This window comes from Myotis brandtii, unplaced genomic scaffold, assembly GCF_000412655.1.
Source record: "Myotis brandtii unplaced genomic scaffold, ASM41265v1 scaffold735, whole genome shotgun sequence".
Taxonomy (NCBI): domain Eukaryota; kingdom Metazoa; phylum Chordata; class Mammalia; order Chiroptera; family Vespertilionidae; genus Myotis; species Myotis brandtii.
Genome location: NW_005370916.1, coordinates 1,461,510 through 1,479,961, shown reverse-complemented (window position 1 = coordinate 1,479,961; position 18,452 = coordinate 1,461,510). Strand labels below are relative to the sequence as shown.

At 38.1% G+C, this 18,452-nt stretch overlaps 1 protein-coding gene across 1 annotated transcript in view; it reads right to left on the bottom strand.

Moving 5' to 3' along the window:
* The window catches only part of PPA1 (pyrophosphatase (inorganic) 1), a 42,135-nt gene that overhangs the window by 11,093 nt on the left and 12,590 nt on the right, over positions 1-18,452 (bottom strand). Inside the window, exons 2-5 of the mRNA XM_005882731.2 lie at positions 16,297-16,355; positions 4,285-4,338; positions 3,320-3,439; positions 491-577 (exon numbers count right to left, since the gene is read on the bottom strand). Of these exons, the coding sequence (XP_005882793.1) occupies positions 491-577; positions 3,320-3,439; positions 4,285-4,338; positions 16,297-16,355 (320 nt within the window). The remainder of the gene's footprint in view (positions 1-490; positions 578-3,319; positions 3,440-4,284; positions 4,339-16,296; positions 16,356-18,452) is intronic.

The following is an 18,452-nucleotide window of genomic DNA, read 5'->3' as shown; positions in this document are numbered from 1 at the left end:
AGTTGGCCTGCGGACTGAAGCGTCCCGGGTTCAATTCTGGTCAAGGACATATGCCCGGGTTGCAGGCTCGATCCCCAGTAGGGGGCGTGCAGGAGGCAGCTGATCAATGTTTCTTTCTCCTCATTGATGTTTCTATCTCTCCTCCCTTCCTCTCTGAAATCAATAAAAAATATATTTTAAAAAATGTATACACACTTTAACAGCTGATAACTCACTTAATTTTCACTTATTTTTAGTAATAATAAACACTGACTTTATAATCATTCGAAGTGTATATAATTTTGGGGGATACCCTATATGTATAGCCATATACACTTACATGTACATCTTTTTCTAGGCTAGGTTTAAATATACAAATGCTTTAAAAGAAATGGAAGCTTCTAATCACCTCAAGTGACATCATTATTCATAACATTTTTTAAAGTATGAACTTTACATACTTCATTAATATCATCTTAGCACTAAAGAAAAACATTTCAGATTACATTACCTTGCTTCCAATTTCACAGACATCAATTGGGTCATTGTCGCCACAACAACCAGTGTGTTTGTCATTGTGTCCAGGGTCTTCCCAAGTCTAGGGGGGAAAAATGCTTAGAGCATATTGTTCCTATACATGCTACTGACAGAATGGATCATGTTGACATTAAAACATCACGTGAGTCTTTCTGCAAAAATAGTAATCTCAGCTATTTTTTCTCATTTAGAAAAACTTTTACTCACATTTATGAATCTTAACTACACATCATAATTTTAATTAAATGCCAGGGTTCCTATTTTGCATAGAATGCTAAACTACATTTAAGCTTTAAAACAGGCAATGATCACCCGGCCAGTGTGGCTCAGTGGCTGAACGTCAACCCAGGAACCAAGAGGTTATCAGTCAATTCCGGTCAGGGCACATGCCCAGGTTGTGGGCTCGATCCCCAGTAGGGGACATGCAAGAAGCAGTCGATTGATATCTATGTTTCTCTCATCGATGTTTCTATCTCTCTATCCCTCTCCCTTCCTCTCCCTCTAAAAATCTATTTAAAATATTTAAAAAATTAATAAAACAGGCAATGATCCTATTAAAACAAACAAAAATCAACCACCTGCCCTGGTTGGGTGGTTCAGTTGGTTAGAGCATTGTCCTATACACCAAAAGGTTACGGGTTCAATTCTCAGACAGGGTCAGAGCACATATCTAGGTTGCGGATTCAATCCCCAGTTGGGGCACGTACAGGAGGCAACCAATCAATGTTTCTCTGTCTCTCTCTTTCCCCTCCTCTCTCTAAAATAATCAATCAAAAAAACAAACATAGCCCTAACCGGTTTGGCTCAGTGGATAGAGCGTCGGCCTGCGGACTGAAAGGTCCCAGATTCGATTCTCGTCAAGGGCATGTACCTTGGTTGCGGGCCCATCCCCAGTTGGGGGTATGCAGGAGGCAGCTGATCGATGTTTCTCTCTCATCGATGTTTCTAACTCTCTATCCCTCTCCCTTCCTCTCTGTAAAAAATCAATAAAATATTTTAAAAAAACAAACAAAAAAAACATATCCTCAGGTGAGGATTAAAGAGAAAAAACACACACCTAATAACGGAGACAAATGCAAACACAGATATAGGCCCAAATACTTACTTTAAAAATATATGAAAAGAAAACTGCTTTGAGGAACTCTTGGTACTTAGTATCTTGTACTAACTAGATTTTCTTTAAAATAAATTTCCAAAGCAGAAGTAGGTAGGCAGTAATACTAAAACAGAAACTGTGTTCTGATGGTAAAAGTGTCATCATTGACAGGAGCTAAGATTGAAAAGTTTAATCAGAATTTTCTGAAGCTTTAAGTTACTGGCTTTCTTTCCTGCTAAACTGCAGAGAGAGTCCTTACAAAGAACCCCATGAAAAGAACAGATGACCTATGTTTACCAAAAAATCAAGTTTAAAATGTAGCTGTTGTTTTGGTTGTCTCTCCTGATCCAGAAAACTTTCTTGGATTTGTTTGTCTACTCAGCTGGAGTAAAGTGAAAAAGATAAAAATGAAGGGTGATAGAGAAGACCGGATCCAGCAAAGCCAAATCCAGCCTTCAGAAGAATAAGAATTTTAGCATTGTTTTCCCAGAGGGAAGGTATTTCAAGGCTAAATATTAAATAAGTTGAAGTACAAGGCAAAATGATATAATTAAGGCAAGCTAGATGAGTTTGACCTATGTTTGTTTAAGTTATAGATTGTTTCATAATAGATTCCACTTAATAGACTTAATGGTTAATAAAAACAAACTATTTATCAATAGGGAAAAAATAAATAGAATGTTCTGTGTAAAAATCCTAAGTGCCACAGCATTAGCCTAACCAAACTAGAATTTAATCTGTTGATTACTCATAATAGACATGATTTTAGTGATTCTTCACTCAAATGCTACATAAGGACCTACTACATAACACTGACATTGCACTGGGGATAAATTTGTAAACAATGCAGATTATCTCCCGTCTTCAAAGGGTTGACTGTTCAGGAAAATCCTATTCTTGCTTTACCACAGAGAGCTTGGCTTAAAGAGGGAATCAGGACTCTAAACATAAAGGTCAACAGCTCTGTGAACTAAGTGCTTTATTCCTCACAATAGCCATATGAGCTATAACACTGACATTGCACTGGGGATAAATTTGTAAACAATGCAGATTATCTCCCGTCTTCAAAGGGTTGACTGTTCAGGAAAATCCTATTCTTGCTTTACCACAGAGAGCTTGGCTTAAAGAGGGAATCAGGACTCTAAACATAAAGGTCAACAGCTCTGTGAACTAAGTGCTTTATTCCTCACAATAGCCATATGTGAGTACTATTAATATCTCAGGGGGAGCCATATGTGAGTACTATTAATATCTCAGGGGGAGATATTCATGTCTCAGGAAGGAAGAAACAGAGACAAACTAGGTAACTTAGGGAGTGGCAGCCTTGGGATTTGAACTCTAGTCCTTTTGGTGCCCAAAATCAGTGCTTTTATCACCATTAGCCTACACTGTCTCTCTTAATACAGATTTGCCACTCATTCTGTAAAGAAAGAATTTATATAATTTATAACGAGTCCATATAGAAAGATAAATATTTCAAAATAGAACAAACTTTCAAACATGAAATTAAACATTGTAAATATTTGCCTTTTAGTTTATCTTGAAAAGTTATTCAAGGAAGTATTAAAATTAATTACCTCTTATGTTTTTAAAATCTATTATAGCAAAAACTTCCTGAAGATGTTTAAATATTTTTTTACTAACAGCAGTAAGTTCATTTTTTTGTAAGCTAAAAAGTACATTTCTAACAATTGCACAGAGACATACCTGAGGGATGGCACCATAGTTCCAGATATATCCTTTATAAGGGAACACATTTGCAACATAACGAAGTTTCCCTTTTTTCACATCTTGTTTAATTGGGTTTAAAGGGTCCTTTGTAGCAATCTGAAATAAAAATTTTCTAATCATTGCATATTTGGATGTAAAATACTATTCAAATAAGGATTTGAGGGAATTATGGAATGCACACCCCCTAGTTCCACTGTAATGACATATTTTATCTGTAACATTTTTATAATTTGAAATAAAAGTTTCTCCATAGTCAGCCTTTAAGTGGAAAACATTTGAGGTATACAGGAACTATCAAGAAGGGGAAAAGAACATTTAGTAATTCCAGAAAACAAAACTAAACTTACCTGGAATAAATCCTAACATTTGAGAAATAAAAGATTTTTATTAAAAAGGTAAAATAAATATTACCAAATTCAGCTTTCCTTCAGAGCATTTAAAATTACTAAAGCATTTGAGTATCTATTACATGCAAAGTGTGGTTACATTTAAAAAGCTTAATTGACATAAAACACATAAAAAATATCCTTAACAAAAAGCCAAATATCTTATGTGTCATCAGAAGGAAATTAACAAAATGCAACAGAAATTCCAATAAGATCATCTGTGGCTGGGGGACCAAGGAAAGCCTGTTGACTCTGTGAAGTCAATGATGGACTTAAAAGGAACAAGACAGAGGAGAAAAAGGTAATTCCAGGCTTTGGGAACTCCAGAAGCGAAGATGTAAGGGAAGGGAAGTCTGTAGCATATTTGTAAATTGTAAATAGATAAGTTTAGTTGGAACACAGAGAAATGATTGGCAGGCAATGGGAACTATAACTGGAAAACAGACTGGGACTAGAAAGAGGTAACCTTGGACTTTAGCTGTTTAACCCTTGAGCAAATCAGTGTGGCTAGATCAAAGCTAATATCCTACATCTGACTACCAAAGGCAAACATACCTCCATTTTTGCATTAGACCAGCGTGGTACTTCAACTACCATGTTGAACACATCCTGAAAAACAGAAGGTCAGATGGTCACAGGAGCTAATTTATTCTCTTCAATGAGCAGGCCCTGGTTCCTCCAAAGAAAAACTGTTCATTGCATCTGATCTTTGAAGTCAATGGACTTTCAATAAAATGCATCAAAAAATAAGACAGACTGATGGATGAAGAGACAAAGCAAAATATTACTTTTGCAAGATATTATTCTTGCAAAATACTATTCTGCTAAAGTATTACAAAATCAAGGTGGTGGGTGTATGGTTGTCCACTGTATAATTTTTCAAACTTTACTGGGTGTTTTATATCTTTCATAATTAAATAGTTGGGGTGTATGTGGAAAGAATCCTATATAATAAAAGGGTAATATGCAAATTGACATTAATGGCGGAACGAACAGAACGACCACTCGACCAGTCACTATGAGGCACACTGACCACCTCTCGGTCTCTTTCCCCGGCTGGCAGGCTCCCATCGCCCAATGGTGAATGGGGGGCGGGGCCGGCTGCCAGGGAAGATGGCCCTGATCACAGGCCAGGCCTAGGCCTAGAGACCGTACCCATGCACGAATTTCGTGCACCGGGCCTCTAGTGTTTCTATAAAGGGAAATAGTTTCTAAACATAACAGAACTTGTATCACTGAGGAAGCCCATCTTCAAAGCAATCATCTCCAATGCCTAGTCATTTCCATTGTGACTCTGAAATCACTCAAAATGTTTTTGAATCACCTGTTTCAGAGGTGGTTCATAAGACAAATCCCAAATCAGTTTAATTATTTTGTCATAGTTTGGTTTTAGCCTCAAACAAAATGAATCACCCCCATTATTCTCCCAACTTGGCTGTCTTTAAAAATCAGCACTCCTCAAAAGGACACTGAAATAAAATAATATGTTCCAAAAATGTTTTTACCAATAGCATTTCTAAGTGTAATTAGTTTCCAGCCTAATTACACAATTGATTACTTAAATATTGATTACTTAAAAGTGAATGATACATTTTAAAAATCCCGAAGAGCTTATTATTTAGAAACACAATGACAGAAAATCACAGTCATCTCATTTTGCACACCTACGTCAAATACCAACTTGACATAGGATCTCTAATTAAAACTGAGCTTTGAGGAGTCAGAAAATCACTTTTGCCATGGAGCAAAACTTTAAATTCAGTTTTTCAGTTGATAGCCTCAATAAAAAGCACACATGAAGCCAAATCTTCAATTACTCTGTTATAAAATATACCTTTAAAGCTGATTTAAAATCAAAATCATTTAGTCATACAATTTCTTAGAATCACATCTTTGCTATTTTGCATAAAAAAACAGAGATTTATAGAACTGTATACCTGAAGCCCATGTAATTTTAATAACCAATGTCACCCCAATAAATTAAATTAAAGATATACAAACAAAAATCAGGGACTGATGAACTATAAGGGAATAAGTCAAAGGTTTTAAGTCAATAATTACTTTGCTGCTACTTTTAACCAAGCAGAAAAGCTACACAGATTTATATTCAAGAGTGTAAATCTTGGTCAAACCAAGGGAGATTAAAACATTCCCTGGGTTTTGTTCTAAACATCCTGACGCCTACTTGCTAACAACATAAAAACCATAGAGAATGGAGATAGGTAGTTTTCAAGATCTATCTAGTCCCACTACTCTGGTATTTTAAAATGTAGCATCTGTAAATCTATGATACTAGAACAAAGGGCTTTTAGAGTTTTCACAGCAGTAGCCTAAAGGCTCACAAGATGGAGCTGTTACTCTGAGATGAGAAAACCTAGGAGATCAGTTGTTAAGGTTTGTTTTTTTTTTTAAGAAAATATACAGAATGAATATATTGCCTTGAGAAAACAAAATAGCAAATAGAGCTGAGATCACTAATTCAAAGTTTGGAAACTACATCAAACTCTTCAATGGAATTAAATGATAAATATGTATAGATTTCAAAACCACATTACCTAATATTACAAACCTGCGTAACTAATAGAAACAAAAACAAACAAACAAAACAACATTAGCTGGGCCAAAAATAGCAAGGAGTGTCCTGCAAGGAGCCACATATCCAATTGATTCATTTTTTAACGAACATTTACTGAGCACCATCGTTAAGTGACATTTTTCTAGGCACTGAAAACTACCAGTGAACAGAGTAAGTTTTTAACTCCCTAAAGAGCTGGATTTCCAAACCAGGTCTTTCTGGCCCGTAGGCCTCAAGCTACAGCTTGGGGTCCACAAACCGAGATGAGAGACTAGCCTGTAAAATGAATGTTTAGCACATTTTCAAGTGTATGTAGATGCTGTAGTGATTACCGTATTTTTTTTAAAAAGCAAAGCAGTGCATGTGTAGTTTTTATTATCATAAGGAAAAGTGTTCAACCAGTTATTCCATTGCTAGAAAAATGTTTACTGTTAAAACATGCATTCTCATTGGAACTCTTGTGCAGTTGGTAGGAAAGTAAAACAGCACAGCCTCTGGTGGAAAACAGAAAGGCGGTACCTCAACAAATGAAAAGTAGAACTGCTATATTGAGCATTGTGGACAGAGCTGACTCAGTCTTGAAGCTAATCTGCCATATCGACTGCTGTCCCCCAACCCCATTTGGGAATGTACACAAAACTCTGTAGTGAGCCACTCGTGACCTTATCTGTCTCTTAACCAGCTCTGACGCCAAGGCATCTGGGCACCTGGAGGTCCCCCTTCCCTTACGTTAAACAATCATTTCTTTCCCAGCACCTAGACTCAGTGCTTTTAACTATAAAACACAGACTCTGGGGGGTGGAAGGTGCAGTGGCTATCCAAGTCACCTCGCCACCTCCCAAGATGCACCTCGTATCTCAGGTGCCTTAATAAACGTAATGACAGGGTTGTCAGCCTCGTGCTCTAGTCTCTCAGCCCTGGGAAATTGTAAGTAACAAGTGGTGAGCCAGCCAGGAGATCTAAGGGGCCTTTAGGAAAAAGGCATCCATGGGGAAACCCCGGTTGACCACCTACTTCCATGTGGAGAAGGGTGGCCCACACACTAGATTCCTGTAGACTGCCATGTGAGTACAAGGACACCCCCAAAACACTGGCCATTCTTATGCCTGTTTGAAGAAGTACACGTTACACGCTGTGGCCCGGAAGGAAAGTACATGGCCACAGCTTAGGGCTGGCCCCTCTTAGGGGTGGTTCAACTGGCCAGCAACACCCCAGCTAGAGGCAGGAGCCAGGGTTAAAAAATTAGAACTGAAACTAGAAAAAGATATCTACAACTTTGCTAGCATGAGGACTGGTTGATAGAGGCGGTAGGGAGTAAAGACCCTTTGAATAGATACCACTTCTTTTATGCTAGCCATGAAGTGTGTTTGCATATTTGTATGTTCATGTGTCGATACATATGTTTGTAGATGTGTAGCATTTTCTGCCTCCAGATGGTATTATTTGCTTTAAAAACAAAACAAAAACTACTTGATTGGTTTAAAAAACAAACAAGCACTTATAAGGGTGGGCTATTCTAAAATTCTCAAAAATACAAGAACCAAAATGTTTTTCAAGTTCATGTGATCTAAGATTAATCTTTAATAGAGCTAAAAAATAAGTTTGGGTCTGTTAATAAATACTTCTTATGTTTTGTTGAGGAAGCATATGTTTCAAAAAATTATGAAATATATTTGCCAGTAAAAACCCATGTTTCTATGTCTGGCCTGAGTAGCTCAGTGGTTGAGCATAAATCTATGAACCAAAAGGTGATGCTTCGATTCCCGGTCAGGGCACATGCCCATGTTATAGTCTCAATCCCCAGTGGGGGGTATGCAAGAGGCAGCCGATTAATGATTTTCTCTCATCATTGATGTTTCTCTCCCTCCCTCTCCTTTCTTCTCTGAAATAAATAAATAAATAAATATGTTTCTAGGTTATGAAAGAAAAATAATGTTTTCAGTAATAAAAAGTATAAGGTATAAATATGTATTTTTAAGAGGGAAAAAAGTAATTTTGTCCTAAAGTGAGGCTGGTTGTTTCAAAATCAGAAAGAAGAAAAACAACAAAATCTATTGTAAAAAAAAAAAAAGTTGTTGAAGGTTTATGAAAAGGTTATCTTGAGAATGGAAATTTTGTGTGGTCAAGCTGAATAAGACTGGAATAAATTTAATTAAATACGTAAATTTAAATATAAAAAATAAGCTGATGCAAAATTTAGGTCTTTTTCTTGATCTGGAAATGGCTTTGGGGTTGTTCCTAAGGACCCCTGGAGTACCTTAAAAGATTTGTTTCTTCTCTTTTAACAGAGAAATATTAAACTAAATGCGCTTATTTGGTTTGTTAAAATTACATGGGAAACGTCAAATAAATAACATTGAGCCTTATTTATGTTGTATTTATATGTATCATAGATGTTCCAGAAATTATGTGAAATTCCTGGAAATCTGAGATGTCCTGGCATAAGATGTCTGTCATCAAAACTGTGTACCAGTACAACGGACAAAAATCAATCCCAAAGGGCACTAAGATAAGCCACTTAACATGGTCTTTTGCTACCGTGCTCACATTACAAACACACACTCCTTTTCCAGCACCTAGACTCAGTGCTTTTAGTTATAAAATAGAGTCCGGGGGGCAGGAGGGAAAGGTGTAAAGGATACCCATATCATCTTGCCTCCACCCAAGATGCACCTCATATGTGAGTTCTCTTAAACTCTTAATGTAATGATGGAGTTGTCAGCTTCTTTTCCGGTTTCTTGGTTCCTGGAAATTTTATGTAACATATATGATCTAACAATTACACTTTTGAGTATATGCCCAAAAGATCTGAAAATAGGGTCTTGAAGAGGTATTTATACACCTATGTTCACAGCAGCACTATTCACAATAGCTAAAACATGAAAGCAACCTAAGTGTCCCTGGAAAAGCAAAATGTGGTATATTATTCAGCCTTAAAGGGAAGGAAATTCTGACACATGCTACAACATGAATGAACCTTGAGGACATTATGCAAAATGAAATAAAACAGACAGAATGAAATAAGAATCCACGTACATGAAGTAATTAAAGAGACAGGGAGAATGGGAAGTTATTGTTTAATGGGTATAGTGTTTCAGTTTTACCAGGTAAAAAGAGCTCTGGAGATGAAGGGTGGTGGTGGTTGCACAACAATATATATATTTTTAAATATATTTTTTTTATTGCTTTCAGAGAGGAAGAAAGAGGGAGAGATAAACATCGATGATGAGAGAGAGAATCATTGATCGGCTGCCTCCTGCAAGCCCCTCACTGGGGATGAAGCCCACAACCCAGGCATGTACTCTGACCAGGAACTGAACCGTGACCTCCTGGTTCATAGATGGACACTCAACCACTGAGCAACACTGGCCAGGCTGCACAACAATATGAATGAACTTAATACCACTGAGCTGGATACTTTGAGTGGTTAAAATGATGAATTTTATGTTTTATGTACTTTATAAGTTAAAAATTGGGGGGAAATTATGCATTCTAATATTTACAATGTTTATGTACTTAAAAATACCAAGACAAGTTTTTAGAAAATTTAATACCACCCAGAAATTCAAGCTTTTTTTTTCTTTAATCCTAACTGGTTTCAACTATTAATTAGCTCATTGTGAATTTATAATTTTATTATTCCCATTGTTAGAAATTCTCAGAACTCTGTTCTCTACGTCTATGCTTTGAACTTTAAATCCCTGCTCTGACATCTAAGCTCACAGATCCTTTATAGTTATAGGGAAAGGAAGACAGAGGTTAATAATATCCTTAGTGGGGGGATTCTGACCAGCCTATAGGAGGCCGGGAAAAGGCAAACTACAGTGGGGCCTTGACTTACGAGTTTAATTCGCTCCAAGACCGAGCTCGTTAAAGAGCTCGTTAACTCAAATTACTCTATCAACTCAATGCAAAAAATCGGCCGAGAGACAGCTGGTATCTCAAAAAACTCGTTAGTCGGGACAGTCGTAAGTCAAGGCCCCACTGTATAGCTTTAGCTCTGATTTCCCAAAGTCAGAAATATAGTAATCATTTCATCAATAAGACAAGAATGTTAACATTAAAAACATCTAGATTCTAAGGAGATCAGAAACTTAAGTCTAAATTACATCATTCCAATAATAAAAGTGATTTAAAATAAAATTTTTAATGGATAGAAGAAATGTAACCTTAATCTTTTTTTCCGGCTTTATTGAAGTACAATTGACAAATAAAGTTATAAGATATTTAAAGTGTACATGGTGATGATGTGACATACCTATATACATCCATCACCTCACATATTTATCTTTTATTTTTTATTTTTTTGAGAGATTATTTAAGTTCTATTCTCTCAGCAAATTTCAAATATACAATATAGTATTATCACCATGTTTTACATTAGATCCTCAGACCTTATTAATCTTATAGCTCAAAGTATGTACCCTTTACCACCCTCTCATTTCTCCCTACTCCCAGCCACTGATAACCATCATTCTTTCTGTTCTATGATTTTGACTTTTTTTCATATATAAGTGATACGATGGCAGTATTTGTCTTTCTGATTTATTCCACTTAGCATAATGCCTCCAAGGTTTAGCCATGTTGTCATACTTTATACACACAAACACACATATACATACTAGAGACCCAGTACACGAAAATTCATCTGAATTTTCTGAAAATTTCCATCATGAAAATGCACATTTATAGCAAAATGCAATTTCAGAGAATTCACAGAACCTCAGCAAGCCACCAATGGGCATTCCAGGGCCTCAGAGCCACCAAGGACCCTGAACTACAAAACTTTATAGCCTTCCCAAAGGAAGAAAGCTCTTATTTATTTCCTTTGCATTCTAAGCTAAAAAAAAATAAAAATAAAAAATTAATTAAGCAAGTCTTTCTTTCCTGCATTATCAAAGAGATGTTTACTAGAGAATGCAGAAAATACAAAAAGGCACTAAGTAAAATCCACCCACATACATGCCTCATGGGAAGTAGTATAGCTCAGTGGTTAAGACCACGGGTTCTGAGCCTGAATGCCTGGCTATTGCTTATGAGTTCTAGCTGGTGATCCCAGATAACAGGGTTAATAAAAGAACCTAGCTCAGAGAATGACATGATGGTTAAATGGAATAATCCACATAAAGGGTTTACTATAGAGCCCAAGGTACGGAAAGCATTCAATAAGTATTAACAATATTATTTGACTTTTGAAACAAAAATCTTTAATAAGACTTCAACAGCAAGTTAAATATATAGAATCATGAGCTGTCAGTGTAGAATGTAACAAAATTCCACTAACACCAACAAGTGCTCAGAGGTAAAGTAACATCACAAAACCAGTCAGTGATAAAACCAGGACTGAAATCAAGATTTGCTATCCATAAAATAGAGTTCTCAAAGTCTTCAGATATAACCAATCATTGTGGTCAACATAATCAACCTATTTTTATTTGTTTGGTTATTGTGTTGAGACTTGCTTTAAGAACATCTAGATTCTAAGGAGAATCTAGATGCATATTTAATCAGCACAAATTAATTTTTTTTATAAAGTTGATAAATCACAGAAATTATGGTTAGAATAGCTGTTTTCAAATTTTAGTCATCTTAAAGCTCATCTGAGGGGGGGAAATAGGAGCTTATTCTTAGTTATGACATGTCAATTAAGTTTAATTGTGATAATTTTCATCTATGTTTTGAGTTCTAACTTTGGTTTGGCAAATGCAAAACCAAAAGATAAACAAAACAAAACCACCCAGAAAACCCAACCATTCTACATAAATAACAAGCTGAGAAAGACAAACAGTGTTTATATTATTAATTCTGTAATATTTTTACAACTTCAATTTATGGAACAGAAATAGAAAATTCAAAAGAAGGCAATCCCTGTAAGAAAGTGAATAATCTGAAAAGCATCCATTTGAGTAGTATAGAGGAGTCTCAAAATTTTGGGCACTGTACAGCGAGATAGTATCTTTAAAAAGCTAAGAATGATACACACCGCAAAAAATAGTTATATTTCTCAGGCATCAACCTATTTAATTAGAAGCCTGACTTTTTTTTAAGAGAGCAAAGAAACATAGTTCCATATTTACATATGCTCCCCACAGTCACTGAAAAGCAAACAAGCCTATATTGTTAGAACTAGTATTTAACATCAGAGTTTAAGATGGAATAGAAAAATACCAAACTTCTAAAACTAAACATCAAATCATATTTGAATACTTTCGCATTTAAATAAAGCTTTAATTTACCCAATGTTTCACACTGCTTATGCTCTTTTATATTTTTAAAATTTCTGGTATCTTAGAAATTTTAAGCCAGAAGACACTCTGAACTACACGTGCTTTTATATTTGATTCCCAAATAGCCCCAGAGCAAAGGACACTCTTACAAACCAAAAAACATCAACAAAAATCCAGTGAGTCCTTGCCCTTGCCTTCTTCTACCCAATGGATTTGGAAATAATTCAAGCAGCGTGTCTGAGTTATAAGGATTCCCAGAACTGGCTGGATTGATTACCTAATGGCATGGATCCCAAATCAAATGCTCTCCACACTGAAAAGTCCTGACTTGGAGTAGGATAATCCTTTGGGCATTTTCCTTAGTAGAACTGACGGTGTTAATGCTAAAGGTACCTTCTCTCATTATCATCTGCCTAATGGATGACCATGTTAGGGATAAGGCCTATGGCAACACACATACAAAAATGTATGTAAATTTAATTACATTGGAATTTTTGTTGTTAATCCTCACCCAAGAATATTTTTTCCATTGATTTTTAGAGAGAGTGGTAGGGAGTGGGAGACAGAGAAACATCGATGTGAGAGAGACACATCAATTGGTTGCCTCTGGCAAGCACCCGGAGGCCAGAATCCAGCCTGCATGTCCTTGACCAGAAGCAAACCTATGACCCTTCAGTCTGCAGGCCAATTAGGGCTGAAATATTTTTAAAATCACACTCTTCTGTAACTAATTGAATCAATCTGTTATTTCACTTAGGCTATAATCCAAAATAATTTATGTGTACCACACCCTTACTCATTTTGTACACAGTGAATTTCCTTAAAAACGAAACAAAAGAACTTTCCTGTTTTTCAGGCAGTAATCTGAAGTACTGAAGTTCACTGAGGAACAGACCACTAGGGAAATACAGAGTTGTTGCAAGAGCTTGTGCTTTTGAGCCACCTTTGGGTGGTACAAGAGCAAAGTATTTTTTTAAAATATGTTTTTATTGATTTTAGAGAGAAAGGAAAAGAGAGGGAGAAACATGGATCAGCTGCCTCATGCATGCCCCCATCAACCTGGGCATGTGCCAGCTTGCAGGCACATGTTCAAACCTAGGAATTGAACTGGCGACCTCTCAGTGTATGGGAGGACGCTCAACCAACTGAGTCACACCAACCAGGGCTAAAAGTCTTCATTTAAGTAATCCCAGATTACAGATACAACCAATCCGTATGAGACTTCAAGGAGTCACAGAATAACCTGAGTGAAGATGTTTTACATGACACCAATCTAGTCTTCAGTTTCCTATTTTGAAGAAACTTGAAGCAACAATTAAGATTAGATACCACAATTGCTATGATCATTCTAGTCCTTGGCTAGAACATTGTCAAGTCACTTATTGCTATGGTCAGAATGTTTGTGTCCCCCCAAAATTCATGTTCAAGTCCAAATTCATATGTTGAATGTATGTGTCCCCCCAGAATTCATACCTCAAAGATGATGGTATATTAGGTGGGACCTTTGGGAAGTGGTCAGACATGAGGGTAGAGCCCTCGTGAATGGGATTAGTGCTTTATAAAGAGGCCCTGCAGAGCGCCCTGGGCGCCTCCGCCACGTGAGGATACTCTGAGATGTCTGCAACAAGAAGAGGGCCTCACCTGACCAAGCTGGCACCCTGATCTCAGACTTCCAGCCCCCAGAACTGTGAGCAATACACTTCTGCTGTTTATAAGCGACCCATGCTGTGGCATTTTGTTACAGCAGCCCAAATGGACTAAGACAGGAACATTGTTTTAAAAAAACACAACACAGCCCGGCTAGTGTGGCTCGGTAGTTGAGCATCGATCTATGAACCAAGAGGTCACGGTTCGATTCCCAGTGGAGGTGTGCAGGAGGCAGCCAATCAGTGATTCTCTCTCTTCATTGATGTTTCTCTCTCTCTCTCTCTCCCTTCCTCTCTGAAATCAATAAAAAATAAATAAATAAAAATAAAAAACACAACACAGCTATATGTCAAGACAATGTTTTCTTCCTTAGTACATCTGTATGCCAAGGTACCATCAATAAACTTAGGGTAATCACTTTATACCTCTTCATTACTCAAAATGGTGTAAGATGTTACTGTAAAGTACTTTGCTATACATACGACTTATACAAAAAACATTCAAATGATGCCTATTCAAGAGGAAGGAAGGATCCTGCAGTTCACATCAACTCCCAGGAAATCAGATGTAACAACGTAGAGTCTGTGAGTAAATACACGTTGAGAATCCCACAGGAGAACACATGCCAATCAGAGGTCCCTCCTGTAACATCATTGGCCTGGGGCTGTTTGTTCCCCGGCCTCCAGTTAGAGCCCCAGCTCAGGTAGGCTCCTTGGAAGCAACACACAGGTTGGATTTTCTGCCAATGTCCAAGTGTCAATACAAACCTGCAGCTAACTTCCTGGTAGAAGTAAAATGAATTCGTCTGTTTCTCTCTAATAAACAAGCACAGACAAATAGTGAGACAGCACACCCAAGGATAAAATTTCATCTTTACTAGTATTCTAGATGTGTGCTGGGAATATGATGTTCACATGTTTATGGATAGACATTTAGCTAAAGAAGATCAATAACCTATGTAGCGTTTACAACTCCAAAAGATTTGCACTCACTGTGAATCAAGCTTCTTGATTAAATGAAAATAAAAAATGTTTTAAAGGTAGAGAAAAGAATCAAACATTGGTTTTGGTGTCAGTTCCTAAATTCAGTACAAACTTCTATTAGGAAGAAGGCTAAAAAAGCTGTTTTCTTCTTTTTAAATGACTATTTAAATCTGTACAAATAATGCATGCTCTGTATAAAAAGGTTAGGAAACAAAAAGGCAAAAATGAAAGTAGTCACTAGCAATTAATTTCACTTCCCAAGGATCATGAATATTTTGAAATATATGTAGTTGTAGACTTTTTTTTCCTAGGGAAGTAAAGATTCTTTCCATTTTGTGGTAAGCCTATCATCTGTGCTAAAGTTAGATTTCTTTGGCTCACTGTATATACAGGAACAGGCACCTCTTTTTAGAAGTCTGTGGACTTGCCTTTATTAACACTTTTGCAGATCTTAACTCTACTGTCCATTAAAAGTACTGAATTTTTCTGTATTCACTGAATAATCTAGTTTACTTTTTATTATTTAGTAAATATTCCACAGCCCAAATTTTGGGCTGGCTACTTAATTTTAAAACCACTAATGGAGCACTAAGATTTTAGTTCCAAATACACATACAAAAGACACCAATGTGATTTTTTTTGTTAATCGAGGCAGCTTTAAAACATTTGCTTCTATTCCTCTACTCCTTCCCCAAGTTATAGTTGCTTCTTTAACTGAATAATCTGGATTTAAGACTGACTTCTTATTTAGTCAATGCCCCTTAACTCACAGCACAGTGAGGCATTTTAAGAACTTATCCTATATAATGAAAGCCTAATATGCAAATTGTCCCCTGGACCAGGAGTTCCACTGGGAGTTCAACCAAGGGTGGGGCTGGCCAACTGCTCCTGGCTCCTCGAATTCCCACCCCCACCTCCCACCCCTGCTGGCCCTGCCCTGGCCGCCTGTGGTGGCAGCAGGGGCAGCAGGCAGCCAGGGGAAATGAGGCCCTGGCCAGCAGCTAGCAGCCGCTAGAGACCCTACCCGTGCATGAATTTCATGCACTGGGCCTCTAGTTAAAATATAAGAAAATCCATATGTGGAACTATCTGACCTCAGTAAAGAGACTGGGTTCAAAAGATAAGAACACCTTACCTTATCTGCATAAATTGGAATATCATGAAATGGAGATATATATTGTCCCTTTTCATTTTCTGCAAAATAAATTAGAAAAAGTTATTACTTTTTTGGTTAATTATATGAAATATACTTTTAAAGAAACTTAATTTTTAAGAGCAGTTTTAGATTTACAATAAAATTGAGAAGGTAGAGATTTCCCATATACCCCTGCTCCCACACATGCATAGCCTCCCCTACTGTCAACACCACTCACCAGAATGGTACAGTACACGTTTTTACACCAAGATTTTATTCCCACAAAAAAACTGGTTGTATACTCCACCTTTCCTGACTCTCCTCCAAGACTGGGTTAAGTTTTCACCCCCTGCATTCCTTAGGCATCTAAGAGGTACTAACCTCTATAATGAGGACAGGGACTGCCTTATACTTGGGCTCAAAGAGAAGGGAGGGGATCAGTTTGCTGAATTATAAACCATGTTGCCTTAAATACTGGTCCAGGAAGACAGAGCCAGCTGAGATTATGATTTTTCTTTAGGATAACCAAGTTGCAACAACACTTTCATGAATAATTTCTATATTCTAGAGACCAAACTACCATATCCAAAAAGTAACTTAAAAACTTCCCTATTTTTCTCCAGGAAACTTAAAAGTCGGTCCACATGGCATCCCTTCAGGTTTAGAAATCAACAGTGACCACTCCCAGTCCCATAAAGTCACCTGAGACTGCTGTCCAACCCACTCTCAGTTTTAAAGAGGTTGGCAAATGTAACATTACAGAGGATAAAAAAATATATATATATATTCTATTAAGGAAGGAGTCCAAGAAATCTATGATTTTAAAAACCCCACTTAAAATGATACAATGATATAATTGGATCTAATTATTGGTATTCTTAAGTTCCAGAGAGTTCCATCAGGTAAAAAGTTACTTTAGCCAGTGCCAAAGTCAAGGAGTGGCTTTGGTCTTCCATCATGGCTATCAAATATTTGCTACCAATACACAATCTGAAAACTGTGTTTGTTCTGCAAATATAGCGTGAATATCACCCAAACCATCCCCAGTCCTTCAAACCAGTCGCCCCTCTAAAACCCTCCTGCTGAGGAATTCCTGTGCCAACAGCAACTCCGGAAAAATAGTTCAGTGACTTATCGAAAGTCCCTGCACTGCCCTTGCTGCTATTTCCAACATTTAAAAAAAGTGGAGAGTGGCAGCCTCCCTGAATTTTACACGGTAGTCTAATATTCAACCAGATGTGCAAACTCGAGAGTTCACCTACCTTTTCCTCCCACCCCGGGCTACTTTTTGATAGGAGCTCCGTTCTTTCTTTCTTTCAGTATTCCCACTAGTTCCCTTTGGACCCACTCTTTCCTGCCCTTGACACACTGGAGAGTTCACAGAAATGAGTGCACCTGCCCATTTCCTCCCAAATAAAACTGTAAAGAAGTTGAAACAGAAGTGCCCCTGGTGACACTTCTCTGAACGCCTCCAATCACCTAGTCCTAATGGCTAGGGGAGCGGGTGGCAGAGAGTAACGATGAAGGATAAAGCCGAGGTGGCTTTCCTCCGCCTGCAGGACATCGATGGTGCGCGCCCGAGAGGAGCGCGGTGCACGCCAGCCGGCAGCCTCCTCCGCTCGGTGCGGGCTGGGCAGGTGCTCCCCGGACGCCTAGACCCCGCACCGGGAAAAACTCGGCTCTTTCTAACTCTCTTGCCAGGCTGACGTCACCCGCTTGCCTGGAAGGGAATGGCTTTCTGTTTCACAGGCGGCTCCCAGCATCAGCGCTGTGGGAAAGCAGGCGGAGAGGCAGGGGCGCTACCAGCACCCCCACCCCCCAGGGATGGTCGGGGCCTCAGTCTCCCCGTCCGTAGAGCCAGGGGCGGCACTCTACCCGCTCAGGGCCCAGAGTCAGCGCTACAGAAGGAACGAAGGTCCCGGGGGATCTCCCCCGACCCCCCCCAACCCCTCCTTCTTTTCTTCCAAATTGAACAATCCTCTTAAACGGATTCGTTTACCTCTAGGCACCTTTCTAGGGTGACTCAGAGGTTTCCTTTTCCCATCACACACAGCCGAACACCTGCAAAACTAGCCTGGCCCAGGTTCGGGTCCAACCCAGCCCCTGCCGTCCCGCCCGCGGGCCGGACCTGTGAAATGGGACCACAGGTTCGGCCC